The 19,281-nt window shown below is 30.6% G+C and overlaps 1 protein-coding gene across 4 annotated transcripts in view; it reads right to left on the bottom strand.

Annotated features, from left to right (window-relative positions):
• The window catches only part of chb (CLIP-associating protein), a 246,653-nt gene that overhangs the window by 195,923 nt on the left and 31,449 nt on the right, over positions 1-19,281 (bottom strand). For all 4 annotated transcript variants that reach the window (XM_075362879.1, XM_075362878.1, XM_075362877.1 and 1 more), the window contains exons 5-6: positions 18,367-18,543; positions 13,265-13,344 (exon numbers count right to left, since the gene is read on the bottom strand). In XM_075362879.1, coding sequence (XP_075218994.1) covers positions 13,265-13,344; positions 18,367-18,543 — 257 coding nt within the window. The remainder of the gene's footprint in view (positions 1-13,264; positions 13,345-18,366; positions 18,544-19,281) is intronic.

Consider the following 19,281-nt stretch of genomic DNA (forward strand, 5'->3'; position numbering starts at 1 on the left):
AAGTTTTGATTAATAATATAATAAAAACTAATTTACAAAAGTTTAAACAATCTAATCAATTAGGGCTAAAACCAAGCATTTATTAAAATATTATTATAAGGGTCTTTATATGAACAAATGAAGTGTGGTACGGTATGCGTACCACACTTGCCAAGCAATTTCTAATGGTACGCAGAAGCTCTGAGTTTTACATATCAATAATTTAGTTATGATTGACACAAAACTCAGAACTATAAAAGAGCCACATCACAAGTCAGTTCTCAAAATTCAACAAAGTGACATTTTGATTCTTTCTACTTTGTATCATCGAGCTAAGATGATATTGTTTGAAAAATATATTCAGGAGTATGTAGACTCAAAACTTCACCCAAATTCCATAACACACATCACAATTAAAGATCCTCAACACTCTATGGGTAAAAATAGGTTTCACAAAAAGTTTACATTTTTATAAGTTTTTTTTTTATACCTGATATTAATTGATTGAGTTTTAAAATAAATATATTTGAATTGTAAACAAACAATAACAAATCCTACAACAATAAATAATCCTACTTACATGTTTAGACAAAAAAAAATTTTAATTTTTTTATTATTTTAATTCAGTTAAACTTTATATACAAATATCAATGATTGTTGATTTCTTTATATTTTCAGAAAACAGTTCGTGTTAACTATTGCAGAAAAGAAAAGGAAATGTGAACATTGTCCATTTCAAGAGAATTGGATGGATTTGTAAACCAAAAAAAAAACTTGCTGTTTGTGTTTTATGCAGTGCAAGTGTTGTGTGTCGCACATCTAGTGAACAAAGATACTTTTAAACTAAATACCAATCAAGTTTAAAACCTCAGAAGAGAAAAGTGAAGCCATCAAAAAGCCATTTCTGATTTCAAAAAACAAGCTGGTGTTTTGAGCCTTGGAACAAAGAATAAAGCTACTGAACTTAGTTAAAAGCAGCTCAATGTGTGGCTTTAAAAGGTAAACCTTTTACAGATGGAGAATGCATCAAAGAAACTTTTTTGAGCAGTGCTGAAATTTTGTTTGGTGATTTACCAAATAAGGAGATTATAATCTGTCGAATTAGAGAAATACCAGTTTCTGCAAGATCAATTGAGAGGTGCATAACTGACTTGGCTGAAAATGTAACAACTAAACAAACAATTGGATTAAAACAATCCCAAGTATTTAGTGTCGCTCTTGATGAAAGCACCGATTTATTAAATGATTTGCCATGTCTAGCTACAGTTGCAAGATATTATGAGAATAATCACATCTATGAAAAATTGTTGCTTATTATCCCTTCATGATACAACCAAAGAAAACATTTTGACTGCATTTATTAGTTATTTTGACATCGACTTGAACAAATTATTCTGTGTGATAACCGATTGTGCTGCTGTAATGTTTGGCAAGAAGAAAGGAGTTGTACAACTTCTTGAAAATCATATTAACCACGAACTGTTACATTTTCAATGTATTATACACCAGGAGAGCTTATGTGCAAAGACCACATCTCTGAATTTGGTCTCTGTGATGACAACTGTTGCTAAGACAGTCAACTTTCTTGTTTCTCATTCTTCACTGGTTTTCAGGCAATTCAAGTCTCTTCTACAAGAAATTGAGTATAAATACGGAAATCTTCTGTTACACAGCAATGTTCAATGGTTTAATTGAAGTAAAGTTTTAACTAGACTTGTCTGTTTTCTTGAAGCTATTAAAATGTTTCTTGATGAAAAACATTTTCCTGAATTGAAAGATGAAAACTGGATGTTAAAGTTGATGTTTCTGACTGACATAACCACACATTTAAATGAGCTGAATTTAAAATTACAAGGACAGTCAAACAGTACTTGATCTTTTTGCTACTGGAAAGCATTTATAGTGAAACTTGACATTTTTTCACATGACACCACCATCAAAGCATTCAAGTACTTCCCAAATGAGAATAATCATTTTCAAATCAATTTGAAGTAAACATATATGAGCTTCAGGAGTATATCAAAGCACTCAAAGCAGAAATTGATAAACGAAGTCAAGACTTCCACATTCATGGACCCTTATTTTCATACTTCATTAAGCCTGACATACTTGATTTGACAACTATCCAATTGGAACTTTTTAGTTGGATGGATATTGAAGATTTTGAAATGCAACAGCTTGAATTTAGGTCTTCAGAATTATTTACATCAAAATTTGTTGAACAAAGGAAGTCTCTGGAAAATGAAAATTTAGAAAAGTTTGCTGCTATTCTCAACAGTTGGACATCCCTCCTGAGATCTTTCATCTGTTTGAAGAAAATTGCTTTGGCTCTTCCTTCCAGCTTTTGGTTCAACTTATTCCTGTGAGAAAATTTTCTCTCACATGAAAGTAGTGTTAAGTCCACACCAAAGTTGTATAACAACTGAACATTTAGAAAATTGTGTAAAACTCAAATTAATAAAGTATGTTACTGATATTGAACAACTGGATAAGACCATGCAAGAGCAAGGCTATTTATAAAAAAACTTAAAAAACTTTTAAAAACAGTTTATTTATTTCAATGTGGTTTAAATATTATTGTATTATATTACTGTATAAAATATATTGTAGAACAGGTATATTGACCTTGATGTGTATAAAAATATGAATATTGTTGGCAAACCGAATGATTTTAAATCCTTAGTCGGCACACTGTTAGCAAAAGGTTGCCAACCTCTGATCTAAATCTAATCTCACCTTACCTAATTTTTTTCTGTAATGACAGCAAAAAATTATTCTGTCCTTAATGTCATAAGTGACATGACCGTATTTAAAAAGCATTCGTAATAGATCTAGAAAAGAATACAGTCCCCAAATAGAGCAAATATTTTTGTGTTCATAAGGAAAGCATTTATGTAACTACAATAAATAACATAAACTATATGAAAGAAAGAAGTAATTACAAACTTCCAAGGAATCACATAATTTCTATACCCAGCATTATTCTGTGGAAAACAGTTTCACAAAGTTTCAATAGATAACACTTTGTCTTCTCATATATAGAAAAACAGTAATGTTATGATTGACAAAATATCTTTTAGAAGAATCTTTTTAAGAACATATTTTAAAAATTCCGATTTAACTATAAATATTAATTAAAACAGATAACCCCTACCAATTTAGAGTGACTTATATGACCTAAAATGTTTTTTTTTGGATTAGTTTTCCAATCTCGTATCAATTAACATTAGTTTTGTTTTGAATTTATTTAAAGACCAAGGAAATGGTTTTTTAAACAGAAACAAAAATATAAAAGTACTTTTAAAAAATCTGCACGAATGCTATTTTGAGTAACACAATTCATTGGCACATCTGAGGAAATATTCTACCTTGTTTCCTTTTAATAACATCTCACAACAGCTACTACTTTAATAAAATAATAAAAAAATTTATAACATTTTTATAAATGAAGCTAAAAGTATTCCCTTGCAAGAGAGTAAAAAAAGGGAAATCTTATCAGAAATATTCACATAGAGAGTTGATTTTGAATATGATTCCAAGGACTTTTGTAAACTACCCCATATTAAGCACAACATCCATCAACAAATAACTGTACAATTAGAATAAACTTAATTTTTATTATGTAACTCACAGAATGAAAACTCATTTCTTTAAAAACGGACTGTGGGAGTTTACAAATTAACAAAACTGATAAATGTTATAAACAAAAAACTCAACAATTCATTTAAACACAGTTTCATTGTTTTAAAAGCCATTATAATAGAAAATAAGCATTATTGATATGTGGTAATTAATTGAATTTATTTTCACTAAAAAAAAAAAACTTGTAAGTAGAGAATGATTTATCTCTTGGAACCAAAATAACAGGTCTTACTATTTACAGTATTTCACACATTCTAGCCAAGATGTCAGTAGACACAATCACTAGTTAAAAGATAGCTCACTAAAACAATACCACTCAAATACAAATTTATTTAGTTATCTATAATTACACTATGAGTATCTAATTTTTTAATAACCACTTCAAGATATAGGGTTAATTTAATCTGCTCACAGAAAACTTTTTTTTCAAATATTTCTTAAATATCTTTTTAATTTTATCAGTAATAAACTAATTCTAAGCTTCCAGGAAACTGATAAATTAATTTAAAACAGACTTGATTATTGTAGAATATTTATTTTATAAACAGAATGTCCAAAAACTTAAAAGTCCAGTCTCTAAGAACAGTATTGGGAATTATGGCATAAAACCCATAGAGCAATCATTTTGAGAAGTTTACAAAGGCATAAACTAAAAATTACATGAATTTTTACTGTGTGATTTTCTTAATACTCAATGTTACCTCTACGCACAGGTCGTCTTTCTACAGGTGCAGAAGTCTTAGTTGCTACAAAACAATCATAAAACAAGAAAAACGCATTTCATTAATCATTAGCAAGACAGAAATTGTTAACTGTAAACATTAAACAAAGCAAAACATTAAAAGAAAGCATAACATTACAGAAAGCAAAATAAACATGCAACACACACCTTACAACTAATACTAGTAAATAAATTTAAACTTTCATTTAAAAATAATTCTTAACATCCTTACTGTCATCATCTAATTATTGGATATAGCAGCAACAACCAAAAATGCCATTGGTTCAGCTGTTGGACAAAATTAAGCAATCTGCCTATTTTGACGGAAAAAAATTGGTTTTTATAATAAAGCTGCAGTACTTTTGACCCTTTTTCATGATCTGTAATGTAAAAAATGAAATACAACAAAGGGATTAACTAAAGGGCTAACGATTCAGGTTAGCAATAGATGTCATAAACAAGGTTTTTTTTTTGTCTAACCTCATTTATTTCCTGCTGTTTCATTCATTAAGTCTTGTTCAACTCAAAAACTTTTCCAATAGCTATTACATTTTTCTGGAATTTTGCAAATACACTGAAGAACAATAAAAGAATTTCTACTGGTAAAATTATCCTTCTTTTTTTTCACCAAAAGCAAGTTTTTGGAATATTATATAGCACATTTTATTATTTTATTTTGACAGTCTGTGAGAGAGAATTATAATTTGGTTTTTATACAATAGGAAAAAAATAAAATAAAACCACTTAATGTTTTAGGGATAAAAACCTAATATTATATTAATGAAAAATATAGATGGAACTAAGAATAACACAATTTATGGGTTTCTCAATGGGCTAACATTAAGAAAGTTAAATATTTTTTTACTGAATGTATGTAATTAACTGACCATTTAAAATACAAATATAATAAAACCTACCGAATAGACAAGTAATACTGATCCAGTGGGTTTGTAAAGGAGCTAATCCACAAAAAACCCACACGTACAACAAAGTTTATATATCACTCATGCTTTAGCACTTACCTGAGAACCCACTCCACATTATTCATTTTAGTGTAACAGCTTTAACCTTCACACCAACTCAAGAGGACAACAAAAATCATCTAAGATTAGGCATTACAAAAAATTATGAAAAGCTGACCAAAGACTGGAAATTCCTCAGAATGAGGGCAAACACCATCTTGAAAAAAAAAAACCTGAATCTTGGCTTGCGCTTCATTTGAAAAGGATTGCTAGCTTAGAAAACTTTTCTCCTTGATCAAAATACAGAAGACTGAATCACAGCTGCTAGGTGTTGTACCCTGTATTTTTTTGGTGTAAGGAGTCAAGAAACCCATCTTGCTTAGACTTTTGTATTATAATTTTATATCAAGTACTTCCTCAATACTTCAATATTTATTCCCAACTTTTGTAAGTTGTTTAGTAATTATTCTCCAACTGACTCAAACAATCTCACTGATTTTTGATATTTAAAAAGAGTAATATAAATACTTGATCACAAAGCATGAGGTTCATTAGCCACATTAAACTTTGACATGAAATGATTTTACTTAACTTTACCATTATTATCTTTTATAACCACATAGGATCACTTTAGTCAGTCCCTTCGATGGGACTGTTTGGGCCGTGTAATCCTTTCAGTACGTTTTCATATGTTCTAATCTCTGTGTCCTTTCTGGTGTTGAAAATGTTTATGTTGTGAGTTTTTTCTAGTGAGTGTGAAGCGATTGTTTTTGTTCTTTATTTTCTTGTTTAATTTTATCTCACCTGTCATGTCTTCTGGTGCAAGGCCAATTTCCTTCAGATTCTTTCTTATTTCTCTGATCCATCTGCATCCTGTCTTGATGTTTTTCGAGTCAAGATTGTACTGCACTAGCAGTTTCAGAAGTCTTGAATCTTGCCAAAAAAAATCCTAGTCTCCTCTTACACATGCTATCAGTGATGGGTTCTAACTCTTTGAACACGACTTTGTTGGGCACAATCCACCACTGCCCGTCTTCTGGTACTTTTTATTAATGCAAGTTCTTCCAATTCTTCTTTCAATGTTCTGGAGTCTGTCTGTCTTTGATTGTTCATTCAGGTGGAAAAGAGTGATTCTGATGCACAAGTGGCTTCTGGTTTTATAACTGTGTTATAGTGTCTTATTTTTTCATTTATTGATAAGTATTTTTTATTGTAAGTGAACCAGGGTTAATATTTGAACTTGTTTCTTTCTTCTTATTTGGATCGAGGTTTTTTCATTTAGGTTGTTTGATATTATTTCTCCGAGGTATTTAAATTCTGTTACTATTTTGATTTTATTATCATTTATATTTACTTCTTTTAATCATGTTAGTTATCTTTTCGAATGATATTTTGAGGCCAATTTTATTTGCAATGTTTTGAAGTTGTAATATCAGTGATTTAGCTTCATTGATGTCATTTACTAGCAGTGCCAAGTTGGCAAAACCAAGACGATTTGTTTTAAATTTTTGGCCTATTTTTACTTTTGAGGGGTATTTTTTAAGCCATTCCCTCATTACCATTTATTTGTTATTATTGTTTATTTTTTGCTGTTGTTTTTTATTTGTTGAATAATAGTGGTGAGAGCTCATTGCCTTGGTGCAGTCCTTTTTTAATCTCAAATGGTTCCGAGAGCTTACCTCTGAATATTACCTTCAACTGTGTTTGTGAGTCAGTTTTATCATGTTTGTTAATTTGGTCCAACGTGTCAGATTTTTAGTAGGAATTCTTTGTGGATGCAGTCATAAGCAGTTACTAGTATGAGACTCATGATCTGGTCTGGACAGTTCCTCCAGGGTCTAAAACCTCCCTGGTATTCTCCTAGTCCTTTCTGAAGTTGTGAACCGATCCTGTTGAAGATGATTCTCTTGTGTTGTGTCTAGGAGTGAGAATCCCCTGTAATTGTTAGGGTTTATTTTGTCGCCTTTTTTGTGTAACAGATGGATGAGGGCTGTTGTCCAGTGTTGTGGTAGTTCTTTGATCCAGATGTTGACAAGCTGTTGATGAAGGGCAATTTTTGCTGATCTTCCTGCATGTTTCCAGATCTCTACAAAAGTCTGATCTTCTCCTGCTGATTTGTAATTCTTCATCTCACCCAGTGCTTGGTAGACTTATTTTATTGTGGGAGAGGTGATATTTTCTGGTGGTGTTATTGGGTTGTTGGTGTTGATATTTAGGAGTTCTGTTGGTTCTTCGCAATTTAGGAGTTTGTTGAAATATTTAGCTTGGATTTCCACATTGTCTATTGTTATGAGCAGGTACACCGTTTTCATTCTTTATTAGAAGGGTTGGGGGGTTCATAGATTTTTGAAGGTTTTTTAATAGCCTCTTGACTGTGTTTTATTGAATTCCTCTATTGATTTTAGTGTGTCTTTATGGTGTTGTCTTTTTATTCTCCTTAGGGTTTGAATGGTTTCTTTTCTTTGGTTTACTAGATTTTGGAAGGATGATTCTGATTTTTGGGATTGGTGAAATAGTCATGCTTGGTGTCTTTCCTCTACTGTTTCGTCACATTCACTGTTCTACCACTGACTTTTTTTACTGGATTTTATTGGGCTTATCTTCTGCAATTTAAGATTGTTGACTAGATTTTCGAGTTTATCCGTGATTGTTATTTTTTCAGTTGTTTTTTGTAATTTTTCTAGATTAGCTGGCTAGGATTCACTTTTCTTTTAGTTTCAGGGGCTTGGTTTTGTTGCTTTTTTTATGGAATTTTAATTTTGACAACATAGTGGTCTGAGCTTGTCTACTCTTCAGAGGACTTTTACATTGTAGATCTCCTTGTGGTGGTGTTTGTGCATAAAGACATGGTCTAGTTGTCTAGTTGCCATTCTCCTTTAGTGTACTCGGGGTGTTTCAGGTTTTGAGTTTTTTAAAGTTTCCTCTTGAAATATGTGGATTTCGAGATTAGGATGTAGTTTCTGCAGAGATCAATGAGCCTCTGTCTGTTTTTGTCTGTTTTCTTTTGGGCGAGCCATTTTCCGATAATATATCTTCTTTCTCTGCCTAGTTGAGCATTGAAGTCCCTGATTAATTAACATGATTTTTGGGGATGTATTTATAGTCAGGTTGAGTAGATTCCAGAACTTTTCTGTTTCTTGCAGGTCTTTTGGAGAGTTATTTTTATTATTAGTGGGTGCATGGGCGTTTAATACTGTGTAGATTTTATTTGATGCTTTTAAGGTGAGTGTTGAGATTCCTGGGTATTGTGGCTTGAATTCTTGCATGAAGTTTTTTATTTTGAGGCTGACTAAAAAGCCTGTTCCAAACTGTGGGACATTTTTCATTACTCTCTTCCCAGGTGTTTGCTGAGCCTATATTCTTGAGCTTCTATGGCATCCTGGTCGATGTTTCTTATTTCCTTGACCCATGATGAGAATTTTGTGTTGGTGCATTACGCCAATTTTAGTTTACCAGTCTGCATGAGCAAGTGTACATTCTATATGAAAATGTAGGTGATTTGCTTTGGTTTGATTTTGGAATTTGTATTTTTCTTGTACATGTGTGTGGTTTTGGGGCATTCCAATGCTATCACATGTTATCTTCTAAATGGCAGCCCACCATGCCCAAATACTGCCTTCTCTGAATTCTGGTGTTGCTTGGTTCAGCCCATGGAGTACTCCTTACAGACCTTTCATGGTTGGCTGTCAAGGGGTTACCACTGGTGGGACTAGGTCCTGAGTTACACTTCTAGATGTGATCTAGTGAGGTGTGATTTGATGATAAATGAAGCTGTGAAATCTGTTTAGCTTCAGTTCACCGGAAACATTTTTCTCCTATTTCTTCTGGATATATCCAGGTGCACCTTGTGGAGGCTAAATCCAACTTTTCTAAAGTTGTTTTTTTTTTTGGAGAAAAGTTACAGTCTGATCCTAAACATTACACCCCAACTTTACCATTATTGCATATAATAAAGATTATTCCTAAATAAGTTACAACTTTGAATAAAATTTCAAGACAGGAAATTTCATGAAAAATTCACTATGGAATATTACCTGGCATTTTATGTTCATCATAACAATAATTACCAATATATTGGGAAAGCTTAGTTCAATATGATTTATAAGTTTAAAAGATGTCTGTCTAATCATGCCGTATGAAGTATGTCCATCATGTCAAAAATGTATTAATAAAGAAATGAAACAAAATTATCATTTATATCTGAACCAAATACAATTTATGACTTTCTATATACATATATATAAGTTTTGAAAAGCTATGAGCACAAATAACTTTATGTACTACCATAATGGAGAATCCAGTTTTCAAAAATGGAGTTATCTACTAATCTTGTCTGCTGATCCTGCTGATACACTCATCAATTAATCTAATCTCAATTTCCAATAGATAATAAATCAATTATTTTGTTTTCCTTTTTCTCCAATCATAGCTAATAACATTTTACTTCTTTTCCAAAATCATGTGTTTTCACTATGAACTCGTTACAATCACAAAACTTCAGCAATCAATTTTCATATTTCTCAAAATCAATGTAGTATTTACTCAATATTATCTCTGTACCTTCCTTCTAGGAGTGTGCAGAAACTGAAGCAGTAAAATCACTTTCAAAAAGCTTACTATAAAACTCTCCAATCATTATTACTGTATGTTATTTTAGGTCTCAACTATTTTTTTGCTTATATTTTAACAGTCACTCTTCTGTTTTTTCCCCAAAGATCAAAAGATTAATTTTGAATTCTTATCACAAAATGCAATTATAAACCATAGAATACTTTACATTTGACTAATAATATTCTTTCAATATATTTACCACAGTTCTTAATTTTTTTTTTCATTGACTGAGTAATATTCAAATATTTGTGTTATTCTGAGAAATGAATAAAACTTTTTCCTTTACTTTTAACTGATTTCCTTACCTGCTCCTTTTCTTAAACCTAAATGATTAAGGAAAATATTTTTGAACTTAATTTACTGTAGTTTAAAATATTGTCCATTATTTCATATTATCTGAGTGAAGAAAAATACAGTTTTTATTTTTAACTTAATGATTGGAGAAATAATCAGCAGCAGCAAAGCATCATATGACAAGCTATAATAACTACTGTTCTGTTATGCTGCAGGTCCCAGTTTCTGTTAGCTTTAACTAAATTTCTATATTCATGTTACATGTTCTGTGGTTACTGGATTTAAATTAATTGGCTCTCTTACGAGGTTTAACTTAAATATGGACAATATCTATTCTTTATATACTCACCCTTATATCATACCAGTTTCCTGATTTACAGTTAACTTCAGTTTTACCACTGGACAGGGAGAGATGTAACATTCACAGAGTAACAGTAAATTCAATATTACCTGCCCATGTCAAGCCAGGCTCTTAAGTTTCTTTTACATAGTGAATTACTTAGTATACACATTATTAAACAAAAAGCAGTTAGTTTTCTTATGATTAGCAGAGAAATGTTTTGTAAGGATTTCATGCAAGTTTAACAGCATATTTACCAAGTGACTTCAATATTAATACCCACACCTTACATGCATAACTATTATATACTTAAAATAATAATTTATACTCACGTCCACATTTCAGCATCATTTAAATCCAAAACCATAATTGAAAATTAAGAAACTGCTATAATAATGTACAATTCTATTTTACAGTAATGTAATAGAAAAGAATATTAAACCCTCTTAAATTACAATATAAAACTTTCACTAAGAATTTAACCACTTAAATCCCCAAAAATTATCTGCCTTAAAGATGTTTTGACTGTATAATAAACAATTATCTATTACTTTAAACTTAAATTACAATTACAATACAAAAATTACAATTACAATTTAAATTACAATACAAATAGCTTTATCAGTATCAAAAAAGCTGAAGTTTCTTTTAATGAAACTGCTGATTAACTTCTGATGACTATCGCAAAACTCAGTTTATAGTTCTTTAATAGTGTTGTTAGTCAAGTACATAAAATAAGAATCAAATTAAATAAAAAATTAAAAACTAATTAAAACTAATTAAAAACTAATTAAAATTAAACAACAGAATTAACAGGTAAGATAATACTATTAACATATCCCTATCCTCTAAAAACTTTTAACTTTTTTCTGGCACGTGTGCTGCATTTTTTAACACTTATTTTTTACTTTTTTTAGCAACTACAGTTCATAGCCTTCACTACTGCTATCAAAAAGAAATATAATGGAAAAAGTATCACCATCATGACATCTGTACCCACCACTCTGCAGCAGGCAATCTATAAATTTTTGTCAGAAATACTACTCTGACAAGAAATAATGAAAATTCAATGGCAGAAAAATATTTTTCAAGATTATTTTTTTATTTAAGAAAATCTCAACAATGTTATTATTAAATCAAACCTAATTTGCAGGGGGAATTCAAAGAACTGGACTCAGGATTCATTTTTTTAGTAATTATTTTTAGCAAATATGATTAGTCTAAGTAACAGTTTTTCAGAGAAACTGAAAAATATGGCGTATTAGGATACTTCAAAATCTTTTTATAGTGACAAGGCTTTATTTATTACCCTTATTAAGTTAAAAACTAAGCCTAAAGGGACTGATGAGAGATTTAACATAAAAATTTAAAAAATACTTTACTCATACTAATAATTTATCCAAAATCATGTTAACCCAATAAAAAATACTAAATATATAACATGCATTAATTATATATTTCATACACAATAATTAAAAAATGAGGACTGAATTTCTATTTCTTAAGAAAAATTTAGAAAATTGATATTCTAAAATGTCCTTTCATTTTTTATTTTGTTAATACACGAACGTGAAAATTTATGGTAGCCTGATGATGGAATAAGAGAAGGTTAAGGTGTTCCCAGCTAGCAACCACACCCCATGAGGGCTCCAAGGCTGATAAAAACAAGAAAAAATTCAAAAGCGAAAAGATGTTTAAGAATAAAGGATGTAAATATAATACTTTTACAGAACTGAAAAATAGAGGAGCTAATAAGATTTCATGTTGCAAAAAAAAATGATTTTAATTTTTACTGAAGAGGGTAAAGAGAGGTATGGTTTGAATGTGCTGACAAGGCATAAATTAATTGGTAGTAGAGGGAGAGCTAGCTAATAAATGACTACTCATTACAGGGAGAACAAAAAAAAAATGGAGGATAAGAGTAATTTACATGTCTACAGGTATGTGCATCACCAGTAGACGACAACACAAGCAAATTTTTTAAAGTTTTTACAGCATCTGTAAAAATAAATTTAAGAAAAACTCTATAAAGGGAAACCAAAGCAATAGAAATGTTCAGAAGTAATACTGAGTAAAAATTAGAAACACATGGAAATAAAGAAATAATGAGAATATCAAACACTGGAGATTTTCAAATGTATTGAGTTCACAGTAGCAACACATAGGTTTTAGAAAAATGTAAGAATGTCATTAGACATGATTGGAGCAAAAGGAAAAGAAACTCATGAATTAGCTTATGTAGTAATAGGAAATGAAATCAGGAAATAATTGATGAATGTGACAACATTATCAATAGAGAAGGCTACTGGATTCCTGAATCGGAAGAAACTCTGAAAGAGATGATGACAAAGAAAATTAATTTGCTAAGAACAGTGAATTAGCTTTTATCAGACAAAACAACAAACTCACACATGTGGTAAACATATATAAGTGTGATATGTTATACAAAAGGAATCAGTTCAATTGTTATCAATATGCAGGCAACTTTGAATGCCTTACTGTGCATGAATGTGTCCATGGCACATTGGATATAGATTTTTTTACATAAATACATCAGCAGTTAATGATAAGATAGCACTGCCATTAAAAAAAAATTTGGTCCAAAAAACCATAGCAGAAGGATTTTCCAACAAAGATTAACAGTTATCAAATTTTACAGCAAACACATTTTAAGCAAACTGAATTAGCACTATAAGATAATTTCAGATGACTCACCTGGTTCTAATATAACTGCAGTAGGCAACAGATCACCTGATGCTCGTAATTCATCAAATTTTTGAATAACAGCTGGTAGCCTAAATTGAAAAAAAAAATTTATCTGTAAAGGTAATACAAACTCAGAGAAAAAAGTAACAAATCATTTATCAGAAATGTAATAAAAATTTTCACATGTAAATAAAAAATTCAAATCAAAAAAATTTTGATTTTATAACTATTATAATGTAAAACTACCCCTTAGGGCCAAAATATCCACTTATTTCTAAAACAAGTCACTAAAAAGTGTATTACAATTCCTGGTTCTACATACCTTGAACAACATCCTCACATGAAGTAAAATTCATTTAAAATTTTTTTAAACACTCTCACAAGCATCTATATAATGCCAGGTAAGGCTTGCTTTACCCAATATTTGTTTAACTTTCTTAATTAATTCTTAATCTCTTTTTATCTTTTCTTTCATTATGCCAGCTAATCATTCTATATTGTCTAATTAAATTTACCTCAAGTTCTATAGAAAAATAACTGTATTTTAAGTTCTTTCCAAATATTTACTTAACAGTTAACATCAATTACCAAACTGTTATACCGCTGGCAGAACGCCAGATATTTGTAAATTTTTAGAATTAAATTTATGTTACCTAAAAACAAATATTTTGAAAAATTATTTCTCTTGTTAAATGTCTTTATCACTATTAAATTGGAATAGTATATATAATGCATAATTTTCATTGAAAAAGGCAAATTAATTTATTGTATCATAAAATCTGTCCTACTCTTCTTTTTGACCATGACACATGTAAAGCATCTAAGGTGCAAGCACTATATGGGAATATCTTTTTCTAGGAGTAATAATGTTCATTACACAGATAGTCCCTGCGGTAAAGTGCAAGTTATGTGACTAAATATACTTATTTAGTGGGCTTGACATTCTGATCTGCAACAGCATATTCAGCTTAATAAAGAAAATAGGAAAGAAATATTTCATTCATCACTTTCCCCAGCAAGCTCAAAAAAGTATACCAATTATTCATTAGAACAACTAAGTCATTTTCACCTGCTAAACCACAGCATAGAATAATGAATTTCATGTTTCACAACCGTAAGTTTATGACAGTCACAATACATGATTTGTTAAATGATTTCTGTGAAAATATTAACTGCACAATTTACATTCCTCAAATTTATAATTACATCTTGATAAGATTAGTTCTTTATCTGTTATTCTGATTATTCCTTTTAACTTAGTAATTCCTTTATTATATCTTTATTTTTTAATAAACACCTATTTCTACTGATTCATATAATATAAAATATAGTCACTTAAAAACAATATTAATAAGATAAAACATGAAATAGAACTACTTTAGGAAAGCACAAGCTGACTATGTACATGCAAATTAAACTCTACCAAGATATATTCATAATTAGACTGTTTCTGTGACAAATAAAGGGAGGTACAATAGTAGAGATACCTCAGACGTACTAAGCAGGTTTCTTTAATCTAAATCTGGGTATCTCCCAATGAATATAGATTTGTTGCATTATAATTAGACTATAATAAATCCGGATTATCTTTTCAATAAAATTGTTGATTTATATTTAATAATATTAAGTATTATTTTTATAATTTGAGTTTTTCAAAATAATCTATATTTACCCACAGCAGAATGCACATGCATTTGGGGTAAGAGGTTGTGTTTGTGCACATGTCTGTTACCATTTTCCTCAAAAACTATTGAACCAATTTCAATGTGGTTTTTTGCATTACATAAGTATCACCTCAGAACAGGTTCTTTAGTTATACAGATATAGGGCCCCAGGGGCGCTGCAGTAGATGTGTTTCTCTAAAACAGTTAGACTGATTTTGATGCTTTTTTGCATTTCATAGGCGTCACTTCATTGCATTACACACATTACACAGGTATCACCTCAGAGCAGGTTCTTGGTTAGTTTTATGGTTATAAGCTGCCAGGGGGCGCTGCATTTCTTCAAAATGGCTTTATGGGTTTTTAAAAATTTTTAATTTTATTACTTATTATTTACAATGTTAATATTAGTATTAGCAATCAATAATGTGGTTAATATTATCACACTTTTGAGATTTTATTTTTTACTTCACTTAATGATATTATAATTTCTATCATATATTAAATGTATAACACTAGTGTGTTATCGATATGTTACTAAAGCAAGAATTTTTTACAAATTATTATATTAAAAGCATTACATTTTTCTTTCATTTATTTTCTTAAAATCTAAATATTTAGCCTATTTTTAACTATTATTGAATCGATAAAAACCAGTTTCAATATATCTAAAATTGCAGTAACATATACAAAACTGATTACACAAAATTCAGTCGATGTTGTGCAACCAAAATATACTGCACTCATGAACTATTAGCAAGAAAACAGGCAGATTCAGTAGCAGCAGTACAGCACTTGCTAAATATTATAAAGTACAATCACACCTTTAGTTTTCAAAGATTCATCACTGATTACACTGCCCAACAAAAAAATTTTTTTAATGTTTCCTTCACTTCACGAGTTAAATCTTACTAATTTTGGGTTAAGAAAAACAAATATGACAAAGAAAAACTTTTATTAGCTCTAGTTTCTGTGATATACAATAGGTGGAAGTATTTTATTTTAACAGATTAAGAGAAAACGATACATTTTAATAACACATATAAACAACATAGAAAGTCCATTTCACATTTTTTTTAATGACAATTACATTCTAAGAGTTCTTAATTGATGGAAGAATACCTGGCAGTTGGTTGGGTCTGAAGAGAATCATATGGGGTGGCTGCATGAGATCGTTGTCTTTTGGCTTTCCTCTTGTAGTTCCGGAGCATTCCTACACACACCCCAGCAGTAATCCGCAAGCATTGCTTCATTCCAACAGCCCTGATATCTTTGTTCCATTACAGAAATATCCTGATGGAATCTTTTTCCATGTTAATCACTGCCAATTCCACAACTACGAGAAAAAAGGTCCAGGTGTAAGTGAAGAAAATAGATTTTAAGGGACACGTTGTATCCAAGTTGATGATATTTTTGCAGAAGTACTGTCACCAACTGACTAGTTTTCATCTCTCTTGTTGCCTAAAACTCCATGAATGATTCCCTTTAACGCTTCTCAAACTTTCTTTTCTTTCCCCTCCAAAATTCGGTCAAATGCTAGATCCTTTACAAGTTGTCAAATCTGTGGCCCAACAAAAATACCAACCTTAACTTTTCCATCACTTAATGTAGGAAATTTGTCTCTTAAGTATTTAAAGGCCTGTCCTTCTCAGTTCATACTTTTAACAAAATTTTTCATCAAACCCAACTTTATATGAAGGGGTGGAAGAACATCTTTTGGATCCATGAGAGGCTCGGCAATGGCATTTTTCTTACTACAGTTAACATTTCTTGCTGGCCAGTCTACTTGAATATAATGTTATTTCCTATCCCTAATGTCCCACATACATAAAAAGCAGCAGTATTTAGTGTACTCCAGTTGCATTCCTAAAAGTACAGTGATAACTTTTAGATCACCACAGATTTTACACTTGTGTTCAGCATGTTTAATTGAGTCTAGGAGGATTCCCATGTTTGCATGTCTCCTTCATGTGAACTGCATGACCAACGGGAATAGAAGGAAGACGTCCTGCCATTGTGAAGTAATACAGCTTTCAAACTAAGCTTGGAGGAGTCTATGAATAGCCTCCAATCAGTTGGATCATGATTCAAATACAAACATTTCATCAAGTCATTAACATCGTAGCCATCAACAAGATTGTTTTTCTTCTCAAAAAAAGAAAGCAGATCCCTATGATGATGTCTGTACCGCGAGACCCTGACATCATGTTGGAGATTCCACTGCTGTGGTCTTGACCCTAGAAGTTCCTTTGACAAATCAAGGTCTCGAATGAGATCACTCAATTCTGCTTGACTCAGTCTGTGCAGTTTAACATCCTTTTTGTCAAAATAAGAGTCATGGGATGTGGAAGTCTTGTTGGGTTCTTCTTACACACTGTCTACATTTTCTACTTCAAGCTCATAATTTTGGGGTGGAGTAGGAACTGGTAAACTAACTGAATGTGGAGTAGGTCGAATAGTAGATGGAAGATTAGGGTATTGAACTGTTCCTCTTATCTTCATTGACAATCCTGCCTTCATACATAAAGTCAAGCAGAAATAGCAGTTATCTGTATGGTTTGTAGGCTCCCGCCAAACCATAGGCATACAGCAAAAGCCATAATCATTTTTTTTATTTTTCAGCCATTCTCATAGTATAACTGAACAACATATATGTGGAGCCCATGACTTATCCTGGTCCCCTTACCTTCATACCAAAATAATGCATAAAGCACTCAAAAACCAGAAATTCTGCACTAATTACAGCACAAACAATATAAAACTCATAATCACAGAAACAGTAATAATGTTTATAACCTATAAACAACTGGAGAACATTGTGTTTTGTCATTTAACAGGTGTGACAACTCCAAACACAAAATTACCCCCAAAATAAAAATGTAGATTCGGTAAAAAATTACATGTCATTGTATCTTCAAAGCAAGAACTAATTGGCCATTTTTATGGTGATTTTTGAATGCAGAAGATGGAAATACATAAGAATAAGCTATTTTTGAGGAGTCCAAAACATTTTCATTGTTGGGCAGTGTTATTCTTCTGAATTTAAATATGCCTCAATTAAAGATAAGATCCAAGTGTTCTTTTCTTTCATAACCTGACTTGGTCTATTACAAATGACTTGAACACTGATCAACACATGCTTATTATTATTACTAGAGGTGGAAGAAAAATAAATACAAATGCTAATGCAGATCTACTTGGCTATTATAAATTACAAAAAACCTGTTCAAACAGATCTCAGAGAAATACACTGAAATTTTTACCATCAAAAGGGTGTTAATTACCAAACACTAAAACTCTGTTACTGATGTCCTGTAACTTTACATTTCCAACTTCACAATGCATCTTTATACTTTAGTAAAACTTAAAATAAGCTGAAATTTTATTACAAATGAGCAAATATAACAAATCTAGTAAAATAAAAATGTATTTTATTAGCTATTTACTCACTTTGCGGGTGGTACGGTGTACTTTCTTTGAAGATCAAGTTTCAATCTATCACCGATGTGTCTGTACATTGTAGCTAAAGTATTCAATGCATTGTCTCTTACCGATGGACTAGGATCGTTTAGAAGTTTAATGACACTCTGAACGTATTTTGAGACAGGAAAAGATGATGTTCCATATCTAAAATGAATAAAAGTTAAATTTTAACAAAACACATCAAATGACCTAACCAATAATATTTAAGTAAAATATTTCTGAGACTAATCTGAAGAGAAATCATTTTTCCTCCTTATTTTTCTATTTATTAAAAATAATAAACAAGAATCTCAAATCATATATACAAATACTTCCTCCAAAGAACATTTTGGAAGTAATTAGCAACACCATACTTTAGTGGAGTTACTGCAGCACTGTTTTTAATGGTATCAGTCTCAAAAAGATAGGAAACCATTTTAGTATGTAAATAAAGAATATACTCAATCATTATGTTGTTTGTTCATTTAATATGTTATTTTTATCAAATTTATCGTGTTTAAAATTCCAAACTCTAAAACTGTTTAAATACATTGAGAACTTGTTTTCATGTACTATGTATAAAATTTTCATGTTGTGTTAATATTATTGTATGTGCGTCTTGTTTCTATGAAGGAATCTTACAAAATTTGTCTGTTGTTTGTTGCACATAGTATCTGTATCTATTCTTTGTATCTGTGAGCAAATAAGCAATCAGTCTTTCTGATGTAGTATTTAGATCAATTATTGCAGTTTAATTTGCATACTCCTGAACTGCTGTTTACCAGTTGTGTTTTGTTTTTTTTTTGTATCATGTGTACTTTACTTTTTGTTTTGAAAATGAGCCATTTCTTTCCTGAAAATGTAAGCAATTTTATAATACTTAATAAATATACGTTAGCTTTA

The sequence above is a fragment of the Lycorma delicatula genome, chromosome 4 (genome assembly GCF_047948215.1).
Source record: "Lycorma delicatula isolate Av1 chromosome 4, ASM4794821v1, whole genome shotgun sequence".
In the NCBI taxonomy this organism is placed as follows: domain Eukaryota; kingdom Metazoa; phylum Arthropoda; class Insecta; order Hemiptera; family Fulgoridae; genus Lycorma; species Lycorma delicatula.